General features: G+C 42.3%; 1 protein-coding gene across 1 annotated transcript; it reads right to left on the bottom strand.

Moving 5' to 3' along the window:
* Positions 1–921: 921 nt before the first annotated feature.
* xkr4 (XK related 4) lies at positions 922–21,389 on the bottom strand. Its single transcript, XM_068701398.1, has 4 exons — positions 20,169–21,389; positions 7,004–7,203; positions 5,267–5,621; positions 922–3,768 (listed from the first exon to the last, which is right to left on the bottom strand). Exons 1-4 carry the CDS (start codon positions 20,867–20,869, stop codon positions 3,168–3,170), a joined length of 1,857 nt encoding a protein of 618 aa, XP_068557499.1. The 5' UTR covers positions 20,870–21,389; the 3' UTR covers positions 922–3,167.
* Between the last annotated feature and the right edge of the window lie 2,424 nt (positions 21,390–23,813).

The following is a 23,813-nucleotide window of genomic DNA, read 5'->3' as shown; positions in this document are numbered from 1 at the left end:
ACAGCTCAGTGCGCATGGGGCTGGTTTGGTTAAGCAGGATGAAAAGGTTTACAGTCTCATGCCATGATTATCCCATTGACTCGTTTTGTGCTTTTCTCTCCTCTTGCCATCCTTAGAAAAAAAGACATTGCACTTGTGACGGAAATCAAGAAACCTGGAAACTTTTCTTTTGTGCAGACATTAAAAAATGCAAAGACACACTGTTACCATCTTCCATCTTCCACTATCTTCCCAGCATTCCCTGAAGTCATGCTGTTTGGGTTGGGAGTGTGTAAATGGTGCAGCTCTCCATTGTTTGCAGTCTCTAGTTGTCTCTTTGCACTCTGATTCAAATCACTGGGGATGTCCGAGGGTTTGTTTTTCATACGCACAGCATGTTGAAAGGACAATTTGACTGGTACTGGCTCTCATTATCAGTGGGGCCTGGCTTATGGACAATGTTCTGTCTGAACAACACTTTGAACAGAACTCATGGCATGGATAGTCATGGTCCCTAGAAGATGACTTTAGCAACCTTCTGACCCTTGATTTCAAGACACCATTCAGTGAAGAATGTGATTTGATATGAACTCAGTGGATGACAGGATGGTTGTAATTTTATGATCTACTTCAAAAGGTTATCAGTCAGAGCAACAGCTGAAGTCCATGTTGAAGTACTCTCCCTTCCTCCCCTCCCTCTGTAAAGTTTATATCTGTGCTACCATTTTATCCAAAGTTAGCGCTTTCCCCTTGTTTCTCTCCCTGTGACTTGTTGGTAGTAGTTAGTCTGAGTCTATTTTGGTACAGGATTACCAATATTTAGTGTCCTCACACATGAAAAGAGGCAAAACACATGATTACCATGACCTGTCTTTTTTATATCTTTTGACCACTAGTTACAGACCCCCCCCCCCCCCCCCCCTCTCCCCATTCCATGAGCGAGGAAGAAACATTGTGCTTTTATTCTTAAATTTACACTTGTGTTGAATTGACCTATATCTTTTGTAATAAATCATGTTTTGCACCCACCTGCAATTATTTTTTTCCTACATAGAAGTTCCTCACTGAAAATAGATTTCATTAGTTGCTCTACCCAGACCGTGATATGTGGTATAACGGTTGTCAAGCTTCCATAGTGGCACTTCAGTTAGCATTTCTCATTAAAGCCCGTGGACACTACCAACAACATGCTGACTTGTGTTGTGTGGCTTGGTGTAACAATGTTAAAAGCTGCTGGGAAAAACAGGAACATGTGCCCCAGAAGGTGACGTGTGTTTATCAAAGAACAAGCAGACTTGAAGTCAAAATGTCGCCTATTGCCGACACATACACACTCACACCACAACAAAACACACACAATGACTTTAGAACTTTCTACATCATCTCTTAAGTAAAAAAATGCTGCATGTTGTATCAGAGTACTGTACATCCTGGTGGTTGGTTTAGTTTGGCTGAGATGGCTGCTTAGCCTGTTCTTCTCCATCCTTGACTCATTTCCATTTCCTGTGTCATTCTGTCTTGCTCCCCCCCCCTACACACACACACACACACACACACACACACACACACACACAGTCACATCCACAGACGAGCAGAGATCAGCATCACTGCACAACCAGGTATATGAGGCTGGACTGCAAATAGTTGAGTTGAGCTGCCAGGAAGATTTTTTTCTTGGCATTGTGTGAGTTTGACTTACTTCCTTATGGGAGAAAGATAGTGAGGTTGTGTCTGTCCAGCGTTCACCACTTCTTTCTTGTTTCCTATCCTTCCTTCCTTCCTTCCAGGCTTGGTTGATTTATCCAAAGACAACACAATGACTGAGTTTAGATGCTACTTTGACCACTGTCTTCATGTAGTTCACTTTCTGTCTGACCTTCTTCCAGTGTAGACCATAGTTATCCAAGAAGAATGAAATATCTAGTCTAGAGAAGAACTTTTTGGACTTCCCAGCCATCCTTAATGCTGGGTTCAGACTACACAATATTTTTGTCTGTTACGATGGTCACTGTGTCAGATTAGGCGATTAAAAAAGTCATAAATTCTTTCCGGGATTTGGCCGAGAGACATGACAGACTACACATTGGTCCCCGGCCAATCAAAATGCGATTTCATTGGGAAGGAGTTGCTAAGTAGAAGAATGTAAACAAACAACGCTTGATGCTGGCTGTCTTGAGTTCGGGAAAAGCCTAAAAAAGAAAGCAACATCATCATTCTTCTCGCTTCGTCATGTTTACGCTGTGCGTGAAAGGGCACTCTTTGCTCTTACTGGCCAAAGTCACAGTCATGAGGTGATGAGTCATGACATCTGCTAATCTTTCTGTTGGGATGTTGTAAGGTTATCAAGTTGTCCACCTTGACACAAGATAAAACGATCAATTGTCGCGTCCGACTTACATTTTTGTTCCCGATCCGAGCTAACGCCCTACGTCTGCTGGGTCAGGCTATAATTGGGCTGATATTGTGTAGTCTGAACCCGACGTGGGGTGTTCCAACTCCTCTGAATCTTGAAGAACATGTCCAAAGAACCTTTTTGGCACTAAGAGAACAGAAACAATGAGCGTTATCATGTAGATAGAGATGGAAGTACCCACCCAGTTGGGGCTACTATAGGATCACATCATCAGAACGTCCAAACAGTAGGTCACCAACACATTAGGACAGTTTGAAGTTTCCACTGATGCTGAATGAGGGATCCTTTCCTTTCAGCACATTAGAGTAACTTCTGTGTAATTAAGGTGTCATTTAGGTTAAGGTGGAATATCCGATGAATTAAAACGTGTCTGGGTGGAAATATATCCTTTACTTTTCCAACCTTGACGCATAACGCTTGTACCGTTTGAGCCGAGTGTCGAAGCATTTGCATTTAGTTCATTCCAGACGGGCTTTCCCTGATGAGTGGAAGTAAAAATAACAGCAACAACCCTGCAAAGAACCCAAACACATCTGGTGACATCAACTGCAATTGTGCCAAATTTTTCCTCCGATCACTACCAACAGGGCTGAATGTTCCTGGGTGGGCACTGATGCCGAGGAATAGAAACAGAAAAAGAGTAATGAGAGATGAAAAGTGGAATTGCTGCTCGTAACAAATTCTTTATTGCCACAGTCCCTGTTGTTGTTTATGTGATAGCAGGATAATCCTCTGGCGACTGCACCCCTCTATGGGTTCTGAGAGCAGGGTGGAACTATAATGTGGTCTCATATTCCAGCCTCTCCTGCACCAGAGCGTCATCTTTGTACTGCAGCCGTGGAGGGGTCAGCGAGCAGTCTATGGCCAGGATTGCCTTGCGTATACTGCGGTCGAGGACATGGCGCTCCCAGGCTGGGTAGCGGTTCCTACAAAGGTCGATCTTGATGACGGTCTCATCGAGGCGTGGAGCACGTGACGATGGAGTGGATGGCACTGTGGGTCGGACCTGAAAAACTGGCATGCAGCCGTCCCGCTCAGAATACTTCCCCGCGTCACGCTCCAGGGTTGCGGTGGCACCTCGGTTGGAACGTAGTGAGTTGGTGGCACCTTCAGATGGTAGTGTGGAGAACTGAGCAGTGGGGTCTAGGTCAAGACCCTGGCCACTTGGTGAGCGCCCAAAGCGTGGCCCGTTGGGATGGAAAAAGGCATAGTACATGAGCATGAAAACCACACCGGTGAGGAAACTGCTGAAGATGACGCAGAGTGCTGGCACTGCAAAGGCGTCGGTGGTGTGAGGCGACCGGTAGAGATACCACAACGCACTAAGAGCAGCGTTCTCCACCAGAATCACCAGGTAATAGATGAAAAGCCGACACCTGCACAAAGACATGATGAAAAGAAATGAATAAGAACCAAATCAGTGAACAAAGCATGAAGCAGCTCTTAAGTATTAGCACAATATGTTTAGTGTGCAGTTGGAAATGCTTATGTTCTATTTGGACAATGGGCTTGAGGATGGATATACTAATGAGTCAGACCATTCTTCCAACACAGATACCTCTAAAACTGTTTCCTAAATTTATATTGCCAGAGGATGATTTCCAATGATTGTTCCATTAGAGCCTCCATCAATCCAACACATCTACCACTTCCACTTAATGTTTAAAATATACTGTTAAAGTGTTTTTGTCATGAGTACTTTCACAGAGAGCACAAACATTATGCAGCGAAACAGTATTGAAGCCTAGAATACGGCATTTTAGACGCCGTCTTTTGCAACCAGAAGTGACACGAGAGGGTGAAGCTACAAACAAACACAAGCTGAACAAAACATTTTAGGGCCACCAAAATGTTACAATTGACTTTCATAAACTGAAAACCCACTGTGTAAGGGTTAAAGTTCTAAGACAAAAACACGGACAACGCCCAGACCGGACAACACCGTGGTAGTTACCTCTCAATCACAGTTAGCCCCGCCCTAAAGCATACTCTGCTTTATGGTCTGTTTGACTCTAAATGGACCACAATGTACTAAATGAACATCATGCTGTATTGAAGAAGACTTGAAACTAGAGATTGAGACTATAAACTCAAGTGGGATCAAGTAGGGTCATTTTCTCATAGACTTCTATACAATCTGACTTCTATTTTCACCCAGAGCAGTTTCCTGATTGCCAGTCGAAAGAATGCAGGATTAAGGCACTTTCACATTGTCTGGTGATACAGTTAGGACAAACTCACAAACTTCAACTGACTTTCCAGTTTATATCAGCTCTATGGAGATTTTCATTCTCTCATAGCTCATTGGCACACCTTCAAATACATACTAATGTAGCCCTGTGTCTGTTAGACGTGTAAACAGGCTTGCCAACACCTTTACTATAACAACTTAGATGTCAATGCTATTGTTACAGCTTGTTCGACTGCCCCCAAGCAGCCAGAAGAAAATCCAGTAATGGAGCTTCAACCTGTCTTAGTCTGTACTACATCCTGTTTGTTCAAGCACCTCAGAAACCCTGGCTTGTCTCAGTAATCCATACTGGATTACCCCAAATCAATTTTTAAAAAGGTGACTGATATGGTGATATTTAAAATCTGCTTTGAAAGCTCATTTGGTAGCGTATACTGTAATATAAAAGGTACAGCTCAAAAAGGTTACTTCTAGACTGAATCATTTCAATCCCAAAATTCCTTCCTGGCTCATCGTAGATCTGTTTGTTTTGAGAGCTACACAGTTGACAGCTGATCGAACTGTAGAATAGTCTTCCAAATAAACACAATTACAGAAAAATGGAGACTTCCAATTAAATTAAATAACTAATTTAAAAAGAACAGATTTATTTCTTCAGGTCTACATCACATTGAGAGTGTCACCTTGTCCGTCCCTCCTTAACGTTGAACCAGGTGAAGATGTAGATTATGCCCACCACCATGTCAAACACAATCTCCTCCCACTTGCTGATGCAGAAGTCTGTCTCACAGTGGACAATCCAGAAGGTCATGATGCACCAGTGCAGGACAATGAAGATACCAAAGTAGAGTTGAAACACAGAGGCAAACAGGGCAAAGGTGATGACCCTCGCAGCTATAGTGAAGAAGTGCCAACAGAACTGGATGATGACAGCCAGGTAGCTGATGGGCTTCTTGTCATCCCGAGACTCTCTCAAGGCCTTCTGGTAGGAGGCCAGGGCCCAGGCCAGAGAGACAAGGGAGGCTGCAGCTGTCATACCTGCAACAGTCAGGCACACAGAGACACAACGGGTTTGATTCCAGTGTCACATCATGGGAACAGTACAGACAGAAACGCACACATTTTGGAAAATATGCTGAATTGCCATCAGACCCACAGTCAGATAAGCAGATGAGTATGGATTTCCTCTCTGTGCATACCCAGACCTAGTATGTGTTTACCCTAGCTTAGCACAAACGTTGCAAGCAGGGGAAAGTGTTAGCTTAGAATATAGGTTGTTTATTTTTTTGTTTTTTAGATTATATTTCAATTTTATTGTCATTGCACAGAATACAGGAACATCACTGAGAGAGAGAGCAGTTCTGTTCGAACAGACTATTTGGAAATGATACCCGAGGAGAGCGAGTAAAAGGGTTTGTGCGGGAGTTATTTGGTCTGAGCTTATTATTCAACATTCTGAACATTAATATGGTAGGAAACCACTATTTGCTGTGTAAATATATAGTGGAGTTATGTTGCTGCTTGCTGCTGGCTCAGCTATCGTCATATTGAAAGCTGTGTGGAGACATTCCCTAAATCATAAATTTGCTCTTAATTCAATGAGGACATTGTGTCAGAAGTATGCACAATTTATTAATCCCTTTAGAGGTAATTCTATTTCATCACTCTGTTGTTATTTGTACACACACATGCACACACAGGACCTACACATGCATTATTGTATGAAGAGAGGTCAGAGCAGTCGGGGGTTTGGTGCCTTGCTCAAGGCCAAATCGTAGCAGCCAGGAGGTTAACTGGCACCTCTCCAGCTACAGTCCACAATCCGTACTTGGGCGGAGCTGGACCACTACCGTCCCAGTGCTTACATCTTTACAGAAAATGTAATCATACCGTATAGTTAGGGAGTCCAGCTAACCTCAGCAGCCTCTCAGTCTACTGATGAGTAAAAAGGTGTTATGGCTAAACAGCATTGCTTGTTAGTGTCTCTTCAGCATCTTGTTGCAGACTCTGAAGCCTCCACAGATAATAGAGCTCGCTTTGACCCTTCTTGTTGAGGGCCCCCGTGTTCCCAGCCCACTCTAGCCCGTCGTCCGGGTGCATTCTGAGGTTATTTAGGAGTGAATCACCATGACATTCTCCCCCTGGATGGATAGAGTGGTCAGAGGAAGCTTTTCTTTTGGCCGGTTCTCGCTACATCAAAAGACTGTTTGAGGGTTAAGACTTGGTTTTAAGGTTCACGGTAGAATTACGTTTATGTTAGGTCAAAAGAGATGCAGTCAAAATCCCGAGGGTGTAGCCTGTGGTGCACAGGCACATGTTAAATAATATTAAACTCCTCTAAGTGTATAGCATAACCCTCTAACCCTAACACATTAGGGTTTGTGAGTGTGCTTGTGCTTGTGAGTAAGTGAGTGTGTTACCTTGCACAGCCTGGAGCTTGTGTGTCTGTATAATGATGCACAGCTGCAGCACCAGTTGCGGAGCACTCTCCAGAAAGGTGGCCAGGAGATGCAGCATGCTCACATCTGCAAACTCATAGACCATCCTCCAGTAGTAACGCCAGCGCTCTGTCTCAGCACTCTGACGACTCCGAACGCCCAGGTAGATGGTGTGAAAATACCTGGAGGACATGGAGGAAAAATATCATGCTTCAGCATTAACATCGCATTACAGTGAACGAAGAAGGAGAAAGGCACAATACGCTGGAATTCAGTCTTAATTTCTTTTCTCTTTTGAAATACCAGAGTAAAAATAATCAGGCATTCTCTCAGTTTGTCAAATGTATCTACCTCTTAAACAGCCTTCTACTTATATCGATATATGAAACACTGATGGCTGCAGTACTGAGGCGCACTGGTAGTTGTGAGCAAATGTTGCCTTATATCAGTGTAACAGATATATCAGGCTGGACATAAATTTCAGATTGTGACGTGGCTATAGCAAACTGGCCATGAGAGCTCAAATATAAGCCCGTTAGATCATTTAATTCAAATTCAAATGATTTGACGGTCTACCTGTCCATCTATCTACCTACCTGTCTACCTGTGTGTATTCTGCTCGTGCACTCATTGCTCGTCACTAGAATCTTCTAGAGGCTGCTAGCTTGACAGCTGTGAGTCCTTACATTTACGTTCATATTGATCATTTTGGGAGATTGTCTTTGGAGGGAGGCTTGAACGGATCGGATCATCATCATCGACTTTTGAATTTGAGTTTCAATTTATTTCTGTCCTTGGTGACAATTCTGAAAGTAACTACACTAGTAAGAAAACATTAGCCTCTTTCAAAATGAACTGTTTGTATTTGGCAAAAGGTTTATGCTGGGTCAACAGCAGATAACTGCAATGATATCTGAATCATGCCATGGCAATGTTAAAATAAGCCCAAAAAACCCATAACTACAGGTTAGTTAATTTGCAACACTAAACTTTTCACAGTCATGTGGAAACAGTTTCCATTGTGCTGTGTGCTACATGCAGCACCTTTCTGTATTTGGTTGTGTTTTCTATATTTGAAATGTGTTCAAAATTGATGAACATGTTTCCTCAGGTTGCAACGTGTTCAGCTCTCAGGGCTGCTGTTCTATAGGCCCATTCAGCAACATTGCCCAATTGTCCTTGATTTTGCTATAGTGCTCAATAGTGATTTAAAGAAAAGAAATTCTTCCCAGCCACTAGTGGAACAATTTCATACCAGGTTCAACCAAATCCTTTTCTGTAGTTGGGGATTTCTAGGGTACACAACAGGCTACCACTTAAGAATCATCTCAGTATACTGGTTCTAGTTAGCACCATATATAGGGTTCTTTGGCTTGTCCCCATAACACTTTTTTGGGATTAAAGAGCTTTAAGACACGTTTACATTACAGTCATTTTTATCCAAAGCAACTTACAATTCAGTATCTATCTACACACCGTAGACGCACCTACGGGAGCAATTTTGGGGTTAAGTGTTATGCTCAAGAACACATTGACAGGAGCCGGGGATCGAACCGCTGACACTCTGATTGAAAGGCGGCCCTGCTCTCCACTTACCCACGGCCACCCCATTATACATCTGGATTATACACGTTCCACCTGGAAACATTTCAGAGTGTTTTATCTGTGAAAGGTTCCACCCAGAACCTCCTATGAGAGGTTCTACAGAGAACCCTTCTATGGTGTGATGGTTCTGCCTGGAATCCTCTCTAGAGGTTCTATCCAGAATTCAACCTTCTATGGGTGCCAACAAGAACCCACCCAGTGGGTTCCAACAAGAACCCTTTTATATTCCAAGGGCTTCATCTAGAATACACCCAGGGTTCCTCATTAGGATCCTCAAGGGCCGGGGATGATGTGGTGCACCGCAACCCGCAACAATCCTGGTTCACAAAAATCCAAGTTTTTTGGGGGGGGTGTGGGCTGCGATGATCTTTTAAGACCTATGCTTTCAACGATCCTTGAAGAACTCTTTCTCCCAAAACCAGGTTTTCAGAGGTTCTGGGTAGAACCTCAGCCTTTCAGGAAGAACCTTTTCGTAACCCTTATTTCTAATTTTATAAAGCCTTTGTAGATTGGATTAGAAAAGGGCACAAAACCTGTGCAATTAATGAAATGAAAGACTGTTTCCACTCAATTGATTTTGTCTTTTATGGATAACAATGAAATCTTTGAGAAATTTAGTCAGGCTTTCGCTCCATTTACAGCACTGAAACTGCTCTGGTCAAGGTCAAAAATGACCTTCTGCTTGCTGCCGACACAGGCCTGTATTTCATTTTAATTCTTCTTGACCTCAGCTCAGCCTTTGACACAGTTGGATTGTTTGATCTGTCGAACAGGTCCTTTTCTGTAATGCTTGGAGATGCCTCCTCTTCCTCTGCTCCTCTCTTCTGTTGGGTCCCCAAGGGGTCTATATTGGGTCTGTTTTTATAACATGTTACCTCTGAGACACGTTATACGTCGACAAAATATCGAGTTTCATTGCTATGCAGATGATACCCAATTGTACATCCCCATTAAGCCTGGCACCACCACTATTTTGTGTATCATGTCCTGCCTTGCCGACATAAAAAACTGGATGTCCAAAAACTTCCAGGAATTAAATGACTCCTAATCTGATGTTATTATAATTACCCATGCTGGCCCCAGCACTAGCTGCATCAATAATCTCCCCTCAAGCCTGGGAGCCTTATTTAATAATGTTTGACATGAAGCCGGCAACTTGGCTGTAATTTCTGATGCTCAGGTGACCAAAGTTGTGCATGTAATTTCAAACATGACATGTAGGGGAGCTTTATTCATTTATTTTTTCATGACTCAATCGTCACTGCATCCTGTCACGATCTACCACAATAAATGAGTGGACACCCCTTGTAAATGTGCTTCAGATACCACCAACTCTCTGAAGACGTGTGTGGCTCTCAGCGCTGATCTTTGTGAATTGGACTGTATTTGCATTGAGGCTCGTTTGCACAGAAAGGGGATGACTTTACACCAAATGTCTGAATATTATTAAATATAACAACGCGCAAATAGCACAGAAGCAACAAGAAGCTATTTGCTTGCATTTTACCCATTGAGGTGCTTTGACACGCACACGGTTTGTCTTTGTCTTATTTAGCTACCGCAAAAGCCACGCCATCCATTTGTGAATTCAACCCCCAGTGTGCACAAAATCATGATTCTTCTCAAACTTGTTCAGTGCTTACAAATCTCTCAAATCCGGATTTGCAGACAGAGCATGGCTTGAATTCACTTTTTTTTTCTACAATGCCCAAAGTGGGCAGAGTACCTTTCAACAGCAAGGAAAATATCAACTTTCTTTGTTGAGAAAGTGCTATGTGCTATATACTGTAGTCTGTAGTTTCACCATGCAGTTGCATTTGAAAAGACCGGATTGCAACATGGACGTTGCCTGAGCAGTGCTCATACTTCAGCTCCAACTGTACCTCTCCAGACCCGAGGCAAGAGCTCATTTAATGAAGTGAATTCATTATTACTTTTCAGTCTGTCTGTGGCCTACATTTTAATGTGTCTCCCTCCGTCTATCTCTGAAATATCAGCGACACATGGCATTCATTTAGTGGCAGCCTAATAGGCCGTGAAATGAAGTTCCACTATCAATAAAGCATTTGAAAATGAAATCTGGGCTGAGGGCAATAAAGCTGCAGCCTGTACATGGACAGATGGACATGACACATATCTCACTGTTTGTGTGTCTGTGTCTACAAATACAGATACACATACATTCATGCTGTTACTGAAGGTGCTCTGACTGCCTCACTCACATCTCCAAAAAAAAAAGTCAGCTCATTCAGCCTTGAAGCAAAGCCACCGTCACCGCCATCAGTACTGCCAGCATTACCATGGCAATGCTACTCTTCATGATAGGATATTTATGGCACTGGACCATTTGTCTGCACTGCGCATGAAACTGGCTGCTAGAGGCTCGAGGTACCAGTGCTCCACTGATGAACCATCTGAACGACAACTTTACGATAAAAAACGATGGCCACTGTCGTACCAAGCAACTCACATTTTAATTTCATAACCTGCAAGGCCTGCTGTTGTGTTTGAATACAAGTTTGTTGTGTTGCAGATACATTGTTAAATCTAATGAAAAGACCAAAACCACCATTGTGTTAGCCCATATCGCTTCCTGACTTCCGTAGCCCTTGTCCCTTCTTAGGAGTGGACTGGTCATCGAGAAGTTCTGGAAGACTCCCAAACCGCCGATCCATTGCAGGCTGAAACTTTTTTATTTTTCAATATCTTACGTCAGGCCAGCTGACCCTCAAAGGAGACTTGGCCAATCTAACACTTTCAATATTGAGGGGTGATACGAGCGGCCCAAACCAATTTGGACTGATGCTCGTTTTTGTTGAAATCTGATTGGCTCAGTCCTGAACATGAACGTGAAGACCCCTCTATTTTAAAGTCCCAGGCTGAATTTGAGTCCCAGTACATCCCTGTCCCTACTGATGATCTAATTCTTTTTTTTTTTAAATGGCTCGGGGTACCACAGTGGCTAAAAGGTTTGAGCTGCTGTCTACTCTCAAATAAAAAGTGCAGCCAATGCAGTGCATTAAGGCCTCACTATGCTTCAAACAAATGATCATATGACTTGCTCTGCCTTTTCTGCTGACCTGTGGCAGTTTTAACAGCGGCATGGACCAGACCTGGGCCTGTTGTTCCCCACGCATAAAAGGTCAGAGCATCAGTCAGTCCCTTTCAGATCCCCTCTCCCCACTCACCTCTGTGCTGTGCCTTTTGTTCTCTTTTCTTTTATGTTTTTTCAACACAACTTTCACTCATCGACTCAATACATCGCCAATTCAAAGTTCAGAGCATATCTGTTGCTCCCACCGGCTTTCAACCTGGTGACGGCTGAGCTGGTGGCTAGCAGCTAACGGTGCTAACAGCACCAACGGCAACAATGCTGACAGAGCTAACAGTGTTTGCCTGGGCTCGGACCGGAGCGACGGCCATGAGCTAGCTAGTGGGGATCACATGCACTAATATGCACTAAAAGGCATGCACGGCAAGTCCAACTATATCAACAAAGCACAGATATTAGAGATTTTGGATTACAACAACTATATCTTCACATAGCGAATTGTTGCTTGCTGCAATATTATTGCTTTAAATCGCCTATACAGAACCTTTAAGTTGTATATAAATGATTCTATTATTTAGTAGATCTGTGAGTCTCAAACTTGTCTGAGAGCTGGGCTACGTGGTCGTAGAGGGGGTATAGATAGTAATATGATCTGACAGAGACTGTTTGAATTACTGTTTACTGAGGCCTTTGGCCTGGCGAGCCATGAAATGAAGGATGTTATGATGGATGAAATAGAGCAAAAATAAAAACTCAGGTCGGGTTCTGGTCTAAACTTTGGCAGCAGCAGTCAGGATCATCAGAATTCAGAATTCAACTTTTCAAAATGACGTTCCCATACAACTAAACTGCATTCCCAATTACATTTCAAGGGAAACATATTTTATACCTTGTTATGGGTTTTAACATGATATTAACATTGTGAAATATTTTTTGTTAATGTTGACGTAAAAAATAAACGGAATTTGGGTGGAAATGCATTTCTCTGGTGACGCAATTGACAATGCAGTTTTGTAGGAAAGGAGCACAATTTATATGAGACCAGGCTGAAGATTTAGTTCTTGGCAATGAAGTATCATGTATTCTGGTACAACGGGGAGGCTAGATGATGGGTTTTCTTATGGCAAGGAATAAATTATTTCAGGCTTCGACACACACACAATAATACTAATACATAATAACAATACAATAAATAATATTAGTAGAATTCATTCATTGTTGGTTTGGGTCTGCACATGGGATTTGTTGACAGTAAGAAAAATGAAGAAATTTTGTCATCCTCAAAACTACCCCGACTTGTTTTAATAATCATAATACAAAATGTATCAATTAACATTTCATTAATTAATGTTGTTAATTAATTAAATCAATAATTAATACTAAGCCTCTGTAGACTTTCTCTGTCTTATAAAGTTTTCAGACAGAGTGTAACTTGAGTGTTGCAGTGCTGACTTAGTTTCTGAGGTCTAACCAGATTAACCATCTCAGTACTGAACTGATCAAAACATTTCAAAGCATAATCAGCTCGTATCTGGAGCACACTGATTTGGTAGAGAATAAAAGTCACATCCCCCCTATTTGTGCTGTACTTGCTGATCTGTTAAATAGGTTTAAAATATGAATAAACAGCTGGATGAGGTTCACGCAGGTTATCCAGCAGTTAAAGTGAAAAGTGAGCGTATCTAGTTTCCTGACTGACCTCTGTTTGGCTCCTGGTAAACACATCTTGTAGTGTGGGAAAAAATAAACCATCTCCCTACATGAGTTTCCAAATCCATTAGTCAGGCAGCACTACAGCAGCAACACAACACCTCTGTTTGGTCTCAACATCATTTCAATGAATGACCCAGAGAATCTTCAAATTAACTGGTTTGATTGTATCTTTAACGCACAAGGACAAATATTTCTATAGGTCTGAACAAGCTGTTGCATTCTGATTTACCACAATGATCAAGTCAATGTTTGTCAGCATTACCTTGCCAGTGAGTAGGGGAGAGCGGGGTTAGACAGAGCTCATGTCTGCTGTGTGAAACATATGTGACACGTCCCACATATCTGGGTTCCCTGAGAAAATATTTGAGAAAAATACCTACCTGTCCTCTGCTGTGCATTACGTCATTGCTCTGCTAATTTTTGGTAGTGTCCCCTTCAGACATCTGACAGACACAGAACCCCGTTGTGACTCTGGAGGATTTAAATAAGCAGCTGTGCCCCGCTCTTCATCGGAGGGGATAAAGTGAGACCTACTCAATCAATACGAGATGCAATTTGAAAATCCCCCAAAAAAATATTACCAGGGACAATTCAGAATAGGGAAAGTCCAATATCTGAGAAAGAAGCGTGGGGATTAGATTAATTTGTGATAAGCATACCTTGAGACGATCATCGCCCGAGGCCAACTACCCAACCAGACCTGCCGAACCAAACGCCACTGAAGGCAGTCGACTGCCCCAGAAACAGAGGGAGGAGAGCCAAGATGGAAGCTAAACTGACTAAGCTAGGACCTGAGGCTACTCCTCTACCCAGCCGACTGCTGTCTGATGCCCGTTTGCAGAAAAATAAGATGGATGAAATAAGACTTCTGGTGAAACCAGCAGCGGGAGATCTGCTGTGTCCACATCTTTACAGAGACCTGGCTCCATGGTGGCATCCCGGATCAGGGACGAGAGGAGGTGGACTCTGTGTTTACATCAGTGATGCTTGGTGCTCAAACACAGTCAAAGTTGATGGAAAAAGTTAGGGAAAAAATGTTTCCCTAATGCTGAATTTTAATGTTAAGATGTCGGCCATATTGATTGTTTTGTTGCTGCTGTTTACATTCCTCCTGATCAAAATCTTTAACAAATGCACCACAGGGACGGACTACTGTTTTTGCATTGTTCATGTTTGTCTTGGGCTGCAACTGATGACACATGACTGATGTGTTGCATAATGACAGTGAATTATCCTTGAGCTGCACGAGCCACTTTCACCACAGTTGCATGTACATGCCATTCTACATATTGTTCTGTCGTCGCCAAAGTTTGGATTATTTCAAAGCCTTCCTGCTTCCTGTCACTTTTAGTCTCATTATGCCTCTGCAGCGGCGATAGCGTTATGTTTTTTGGGTTGTCCGATCCATTCTCGTGAACGCAATATCTCAGGAACACCAACGTCCACCTGGACTCAATGATGAACTGATTATCCAAATTGATATGCTAATTATGACAATATCACACAAATTACTTACAGGATACAGTGATAACATTTTGTGTGTATGTGTTTTTTATGATGACGTATCCATAATGTATTGTATTTGAATGGAGAAGTCACTTGTCTATACTGTATGTGCACTGCAAATGTTGTTAAGCATTTTCTATTTTATTATCAGTGTAAGAAAGACATGCAACGATACAGAGATCTACCTGCTTCTGAGAGAGAGTCTTATTACATCACAGTCTGCTGCTCTCTCAACACCCCCCTCACTGTCTCACTGTTCCTGCTCTGGAAGTAGACTGTGAATAATGCAAGAGGCAGATAGGCCTTACACACATACGCACACACATTTGTTGACATAATGACCCTAATCTTAACCATCACAACCAATTGCCCAACCCTAACCCCAACATCAGAGTTAAGGTCGGCGTGTGTTTTTCGTGCAATTTATTCACACCTTAATATATTTTTTTAAACTGTTGTTTGCGTCATGAATACTTTCACTTGAAAATAAGACAGTGAGAAAGCGATGTCATGTTTTTTCAGAGGAAGGTAGATTTTTTCTTTTGCACCCTGAATAAAGGCATCAACCGAAGCAAGTTCAACAATGCTGACTCATTTCTGGCTTTTAGGACTCATTCCTGCAGCACTCTATATGATTTATCCAGGGATTTTATTGTGAAAGGTAAGAACATAAGGAGTGAATCCTTTGTCGAGGTTGAAAGCAGTAATAAAGTTGGCCATCTTGGTCCGGACTACGGAGCCTCTGTGTTGTTGTCTTATGAATATTGGCTCAACATGAACAGTATTTAGGTTTAAATATTTTAAGTTAACAATTAAGAGTTACTAACTTCTAATTTGTGGATGAGGACTTAGTTTACCAGTCTAGGTCTTAAATTGGTATTGAAATCCTTTTGGACTTTATCACATTCAGCTGAACTGAGATCAGTCTTGGACATGTCCAGGACATGTCCGTCTTACAGCCCTGTGTCACTTCTGTCCACCACTGTGAACCCACAAATCCTTTCTTTCAACCCAACTTCAAGATAATTATTAAAGCTGCAGTAATACATTTATTATGCTGTGGAAGTTTGCAACAGGCTGAAAACACAACTTTGGCATATTATCACACCATAACGTTTCCAGCAGAGAGACAGCACAACATGATCATTTATATGCAGCGATGTTTGTGTAAGTCCAATAGTCACTCTCTTCTTAACTCTGGTTTGGTCTCCACCAACTCCTGAGATTAATATCTGTCTCTTTAACTGCTAAATGCTCCACTGTGTTCCCCAGCTGTACTCTAATGCTTCATCTCCAGAGCATGGTTCGGCTCGACTTGACTCAACTCACTTTTGGTACCAGGTCCTTTTCTCTATTTTGTTTTCCACTGTGGACAGTATCCCCTCAACTGATCGCCACCGCCAATCAATGTCATCATCTTCAACGTGACACTCGCTGAGTCAGCAACCAATCAAAAGAAGTTCTGCAAAATGTTGCGGCCACTACTGACGGTTGCTTGTTTAAAAATGTCCCATGTCCCGCAAGTGACGATCCTCTCTGACCAATCAGCGGTCTGAAGTGTTTTTACTCCACCCTCTAATATAGGCTCCGCTAACTTTGAAACTCAACCAAAAAAAAAAAGGTGCTATCCACAACTTTTGCTCATGAAAAACAAAACAAGGGAGAGTCGAGTTGAAATGTAGCTATTATCATCAAACAATAGCTGGTGGGTTCCCAGATTACATTGCAGCCAGTGCATTCCGCCACTTTTGCTCTCCACATGGACTGTTTACCTACATTCAACCAAAGCCTACTCCAACGTGATTGGTCAATACTGCTCGGACTACAAGTGGAAATCAGAACTTTTCCGATACCAAAAATGGCTGCCTACATGGGGGTGGGGTTGATAACAAAACACGTAAACTGTAAAACCAAACAATCATCTATTAAAGGCTAAACAGCCCTGTGAAGTAGCAGAGTTGGGTGGAATTTGAAATTTCCCTCCAAGCGACATTTTCACATTGCATCGATTCATTTGACTTAAACACATGAATTCATGCAGGTTTAGGTAGAAACAAGGAACTACTGAATCTGCACGTTGCTGTCCCGACAAAATGTATAAGATCAATTTACACTGCTAGCTTGTTTCATTGCAAGTACATGGCGTAATATGCATGTGTGTAGATCTGTTTGAACTGACTCTATTGCCTTCATCAACCAAGACACTTAAAAGCAGAGGACAGGGAGTATCTCCAGCCACAATGAATATTTGTATGTTGACAATATATTCTATAACATTCACTGTCCAACAGTTAAAGACGATATATTAATAATTTGTGATTATAGAATCCAATAGTGTATAGAGCCGGCAGAATGACTCTGTGAGGAGAATCCACGGGGGACCGACTGAATGGATCCAGAATAAAGCGCTGCATGTCCATTAATATCTCATTAAGATGCTGAACGTCAGCTAATGAAAAGTATGATGAGCCCCCAAGTTCAATATGTTGATTGCAATGTAGTTATTGGCACATGCTGGTGAGACTGATCAATAGTCCATTACTTAAAATACATCATTTAAAATACTGCCACTAACTTTTGATAATACAAACTATTATAATATAAATTGTAGTCCTCTGTTGTATGAAATACCAAAAATATTTTTGAAGCTTTCAAATACTCTTTGATCCATTTTAACCTTTGGTCATAATTCACATCCATAAAGTATCTCCAAATTGCTGTCAACTCTTGAAGCTGCTAAAAAAAAAAAAGTTTAATGATGGCAATGATGATGCCATGATGATTAAATTAATTAAAGTGTTATTTATTTCTTTAGGAATATATTGTAAATAAATTAACAGATCTATAATCTAGAAATACCGCCATGCTTTACCTTCTTGTTGTTCTTGAATCGTTTAGAAATATGAATTCCAAAATATTTAATGTTATTTTGACAGGAATGCCACATCAATAATGAATAGAACTGTGTCGTCAGCTTCAGGATTGTTGTTCGGACTGAATAAGAAATGTGAAAACATCACTGGGGCCTGTAGACGAGAATCTCATGTTATTTCTGACATTCTGCAGACTGAAAGCTGGGTGAAATATAACATTACTGGGTAATGAAAATAAAAGTGAGCTGCACCAGAAGTGAGAAAAGAAATGGTGAAACTGTGAGACACAGTCTGCTCGTCACTGAAACATCTGCCCTCAGTACAGTTAGGTGCATAATTAGAATTGTTCAAATGTAGATAAAAGCACCAAATTCCATCTGCTCACATGAAAACTGAAAAAAATGAAAATCCAATATAGCAGCCGTTTTTCAGGATGTAAACTAATCTAACCTCTAATGTCCACAGATAAATTGTTCACCAGCAACTTGTTAAAAAAAACTTCAAAATTAACGGGAATTGCAATTCAAATGTAAACTTTTTAATGCAGCAACAAATTGCTAAAACTTAAACAGGAAGTAAAATTCCAGTATGAAATTAATTTGGTATATAAACATAGAATTGATTTGAATAGATAAGCCCCATTGCCACCAATATCCAGCTATTTGAGTCAGTATTGGCCCGATTTGTGATATCGCCATACTAAAAATTACATTAATATTAATGCTGGGCAACTTAACGCGTTATTATCGCGTTAACATATTCATTAATTAAGGCCAACAATTATTTTATCACGCGTTAATGCAGGGGTTTTTTTCGGCAGACTATGTTGGATGCAGCGTGTGGGAGAAGTATAGAAATATTCAGTTAAAAGTGACAGCAAACAGAGAAAAGCAGCAAAGCACACTGTGGGAACAGCAAGCTGTATAAAATAATCAAACATTGCTGGTGAAAAATATCCTGTCAGCTAATGAACTTATTGTTTCAGTACTTTTCTCATGTTTCTCATGTTACTGTTACTGTTAACAGTAATGTAGGTTTCCAAATTAGGTTTCTACAAAACGTAAAATGAATCGCCAAATTCACTAGCATGTTCACATCTCACATCTCTGTCTGACGTTTGGAGATTTCCATCCCATATCACCAATGATGGACACATCAGGATCAGATTTATGCACAAAAAAACAGCAAATAGTTCTGTAATAAACCGTCGTACTAATGTACAGGTTTGTAGACATTAAACATGTCAGAAGCAGGGCTGCTGCAGTCTAATTCCAGTAATTTAGCCGTCCACTGCTTTGTGTAACTCTCAATTTTGGCAAAGATCTGATTTGGAGAACTGGACATTTGGATTTTTAGACACTAAATGATTGAGATAAAAGGCTACTGGCTACACTCTGAGGATTTGCTGCTTGTCTTTGTTCTCACTAGCAGAAGGTTAAACAAAGTGACAGGGTTGCAAAGACTCAGTCAATTTCTGGTACATTTTCCAACGGAAGTTAAGCTCGAGAATGTGGGAGATTTTGCACAATTTCAATATAAAACATTAGAGTGGCAACAAATAATCAATAAACAGATTATAAGATCATAAGACTGTTAATAATGCGTTCCTTTTATATTTTGTATTTCCTTTTGTATATAATCTTGTATATTGTATATTGTTGTTATTGCTACTGTTTGCTGCTGAGAGCTCCCAAACGAAATTTCATTGTATCACTACAATGACAATAAAAACCTCTTTATCTTTATCTTTATCTTATCTTATGCACATGGGCAAAATAGAAAGTGCTACCAATATGTCTTCCACCACTGGTTACTCTGCAGCATGTGCACCCCAGGATAAGTCAGCAGCTTTAATGATTTAATGAATGACTCTGGGCTGGCTGTTGTCAAACGCAACCATGTGCATCTTGAGTTACGGGGTCATTCAAATTCATGTCTGCACCTGGAGGCAGGTGTAGGAAGTTCTTTCTAATGGCACCAAAAGAGAGAAGCATCCATAGCATCTGCATCATCCGCTGCTTGACACCAGGTGTGACTGACAGGCCTGGGCCAACTCCCTACCTATCATTGCCGTGTGATGATGACCCATCTGTATATGGATATAGAAGATAAGTGACCCAATAGCCTCCCACAGTATCATGACTGTTGGCCCTGCAGATGGGAGCATGTCAAAGATGGCAGCTGGTAGCCATGCTGTAAGATCTGGCCTCATTCAGAGTCCACCATGGTGCCAATTGTGCCAACTACTGTCAGAGCAGCCCTCTGCTCATTCATTCATTTAAATACCACACACACATAAACAAACACATCACACACACACACACACACACACACACACACACACACACACACACACACACACACACCGTTATTACCCATCCCAAGGCCTCCATCCTACCTCCATATCTGGCCCATCTGGAGGATGTGGATGACGGACTGGCCGAACCAGACGCAGAAGGAGTAGTAGGCCGACCGTTTCCTGCCCCTGCCGCCCATCGCGGTGCTCGCAGTGCTGTTGGTCGTGGTGTTCTTGCTCGCGGTCGACGCCTGTCTCTGCGGCGTGGCCGGGTGGTGTTGAGCGGTAACGTCGCCGTGCGAGGCCGAGCCGCTCAGCAGCTTGTTCCCGTCCATGTGGGCGCAATCGGCGGCGGATTCGGCGCCGTCCTCGGTGCCGAAGTCGTGGACGAACCATCTGAAGCTGAAGAGCTGGACCGAGAAGGAGCCCAGCACCACGAAGAAGAGCGTCAGGCCGAACCACCAGTAGTCGCGGCGGAGGTAGTAGTCGACCGACAGCCACACGTCGGTGCCCACGTCGGCCAGATACACGGCCACCGCGGCTACGATCCACAGGCAGTCCCACACCGTGTATTTCTGCTGCTCCCTGCCCGGGCGAAGGCACGTCGAGGTGGAGCCCCCGCTGCCGCCGCCGCAGCACCGCGACTCCCCGTTGGCGAAGTCCCCGTCCCCGGTTCCCGCAGAGTCGGGCTGGGCGCCCGGGTGGAGCCCCTGCACCGAGCCGGAGTGCTCCGAGTTCTGCAGCGGGGTGAAGGCCACGTCGCTCTTCTTCATCTTCAGGACCCCGTCCGACTTAGCCGCCATTATTGGAAGCTTGTAATATTACTCTCTTATTTTTCCAGCGGTCCTCCCCTCCTCTTCTCCTCTAGGCTTCCCCCTGCCTCTCTCCGTCGACACCCTTCTGTGTGTGTCTCTCCTCCTCCTCCTCTTCCTTTCTGGGCAGGACTGGCTCCTTCACACTGCCGCCTGCTCATAATACACAATCGAGACAAAATAGAGGACTGACCCACAGCTTGCTCCGATATTCTGGTCCATATCACGTCTTTATTGGACTTCTCTGGTTTGTGATCCGCTCACATCCAGCCGACAGGAAGGGGCTTTTCCGCTTTGTGTTCTCCGCCTGCAGACAGCCTACCCGAGCAGATTCTGCTTCTGCGGTGTGTCCCTCTTTGTCCTCGATGAGTCCTGATGCTGAGGCAGATGTTGAGGGTGGAGATGGAGACGGAGACAGGAGCGCGGAGGAAAAGGAGGAAGGCTGCATCCATCTGCTTCTTCTATGGCACAGACTAAAAACTATGACATCATCCTCCTCTCTCTCCCTCGATGACTCTCTCCCTCTTAATGCCAGTCTTTCTGTCTCGCGGCTGTTTGCAAACCATTTGAGCTCCGTTACAAAACAAAGTAAAGACTACTCTGGTCAAAATATCCTATTGCAGGCGAATCAATCCGCCTCTCAGTTTACCTGTCAGCATGCAGCATGTCCTGTCAATCTGGATGTTAAAAACCTGAGGTGAAGCAGCCTCTAGTCCTGCAGAATACAGACTGCTTTCCAGCACCATGGACAGTTACTTACTGTTACTCAGCAGCCTCTGCAGAGACTTGAACTTCATACTCCTACAGCAAAGTGCTTAATCCCGAAACATTAGCAGCAATCACCACATCATTTTATACCGTGCAACACTTCCTTTGCCCAACAGAAGGCCATCTCACACTCAAAACCTTCCCCAAACTGTTGCCAACAAGTTGGAAGAATAGGCCACTGATGTCGGAAATAGCATCATATACTGTAGGGAAACCGACCCTGACCTAAAGTACACCAGGTTTGCCCATGTGGGCATGGGTGGATAATGAGAAAATGGCCCCCTGGGCGCAGACATGCAAAGAGCCCCATCACCTCTCCTACTGAGGAGCGGGACACACATACTTTATAGTGGTTCAGCCTCGCTTTGTGGTCATTTTGTGTCTCTGTGGTTGCTTTGTGTCAGTCTCTTTGTAATTTATTTGTGTCTCTTTGTAATCATGTTGAGTCTTTTTGTAGTTGATTTGTCTTTTTGTAGTTATTTTGAGTCGTTTTGTAGTTGATTTGTCTTTTTGTAGTTATTTTGAGTCGTTTTGCAGTTGATTTGTCTTTTTGTAGTTATTTTGAGTCTCTTTGTTGCTGCTGTGTGTCTCTTTGTGTTTTTGTCCCATTTCATAGTTGCTGTGAGTCTCTTATTGCTGTGTAGTCATTTTACTTCTCTTTACAGTTGCTTTGCATTTCTTTGTAGTCATTCGAGTCTCTTTGTAGTTGTTTTGTGTCTCTTTGTAGTCATTTGAGTCTCTTTGTAGTTGTTTTGTGTCTCTATGTAGTCATTCAAGTCTCTTTGTAGTTGTTTTGAGTCTCTCATACATCAGCATCATACCTGTTATGCAATCTGAGCCACTGTGTGCCACAAATATTTGTTCATCATCATCAATCATGTAAACTATCAATTATAAATCAATACATTGTTTTTGAGAATCAATACAGTATCGCAAACATAATACTGCGCTACCAAGTGTATCAATACTTTGAAATTATAGTTGGATAATATGCTTTGAAATACTTTTCAGAAGTTGGTAAATATTGTATAACTTTGTAAATTTAATCTTGTATTCTATTTTTAGGTTGACTTTGTAACATCTGCCCTGGGACTACAGATGTAAAATAGCTTCTTGGCTAATGCTGACGCATTTACAGCAATGTTTTAGCAATGTTTTAGCAATGTGCACTGTCCATAACCAACCATAACCATAACTGCTTCACCTCACATATGAAGCAGTACAAGTACAGGAACAGCAGGACAACAAAATGCAATCTATTGGTTCATGAACAGGGACACAGATTGTCTGTTTTTTTTGTAGCTCTGAACGACTTCTTGTATAGTCTTTTATTGTCAGGATGCGTTCAATTCATGTGTCCACCACGAAAAAGGGTCCTAATTGACTTTCCAGTCCAAACTGACTCACCAGTATTTTTGCCCTACCTCCCCAATCAAACTGATGCACATGCCAGTAGCAGAGCACTAGGGATGACAATGTCCATGTCTGTCAGTCATCTGGTCGGTCACAAAAAATCCCTTTAGGAAAGATGGCCATAATATTTTGAATAGAAATTCATCGTCCCCAGATGATAAAACCTCTCGACTTAAGTGATCCACTAACCTGTCACAGTCAGGTTGCCAGTTTTGGTCATGAGTGAAATATCTCAAAAACGATTAAATAGATGACCATGGAATTTGGTACTCTACAGTAATACTACTGCAATATTTATAATAAATGGACTGAGTAAATATGTTTTGGACAAACAATAGTTAATGTGTCTTTATTTGATACCATATCCTATTGCCCATGCATGCTAGAATGCCTACAGACAAGGCCAGACATGGAGAATATTTCAGCCATGGAATCTTGCATTAGCCCAGGCTAATCTCCACACATTCACAGCATGGATACTGTAGCAGTTTTGCTGAAATATCTTTTCTGTTTACTATTTATCCCAGAAAAATGTGTAATGGGGCGATACATTTATTTAGACGTAATTTTCCACTTGGTATAATTATCAACGTTGTTTGAATGTTAATGCATGTGTAAAATGTTTTGCTGATGGGGGCAGTCACAGTCTCACTTGCTAGTGTGTAATGTGCAGTATTATTGTTACTCCGCTGAATACATGGTTCGTCTTTTCTGTTTATGTGCGACTACAAAGTGCAAACAACCTGATTTGAAG

Source organism: Cebidichthys violaceus, unplaced genomic scaffold (genome assembly GCF_023349555.1).
Source record: "Cebidichthys violaceus isolate CVI_PGR_0920_01 unplaced genomic scaffold, fCebVio1.0.p SCAF_8, whole genome shotgun sequence".
Classification (NCBI taxonomy): domain Eukaryota; kingdom Metazoa; phylum Chordata; class Actinopteri; order Perciformes; family Stichaeidae; genus Cebidichthys; species Cebidichthys violaceus.
The sequence above is the reverse complement of the archived record's forward strand: the minus strand, read 5'-3'. Positions and strand labels throughout refer to the sequence as shown.

What these genes read in the sequence shown, in the direction of transcription:
- xkr4 (XM_068701398.1), bottom strand. Translation starts at nt 20,869, where the DNA reads ATGGCGGCTAAGTCGGACGGGGTCCTGAAGATGAAGAAGAGCGACGTG. An exon ending in CAAGCTCCAGGCTGTGCAAG is followed by an intron (nt 5,622 to 7,003) that starts GTAACACACTCA and finishes TGACTGTTGCAG; the next exon opens with GTATGACAGCTGCAGCCTCC. An exon ending in GTTAAGGAGGGACGGACAAG is followed by an intron (nt 3,769 to 5,266) that starts GTGACACTCTCA and finishes GTCTTTGTGCAG; the next exon opens with GTGTCGGCTTTTCATCTATT.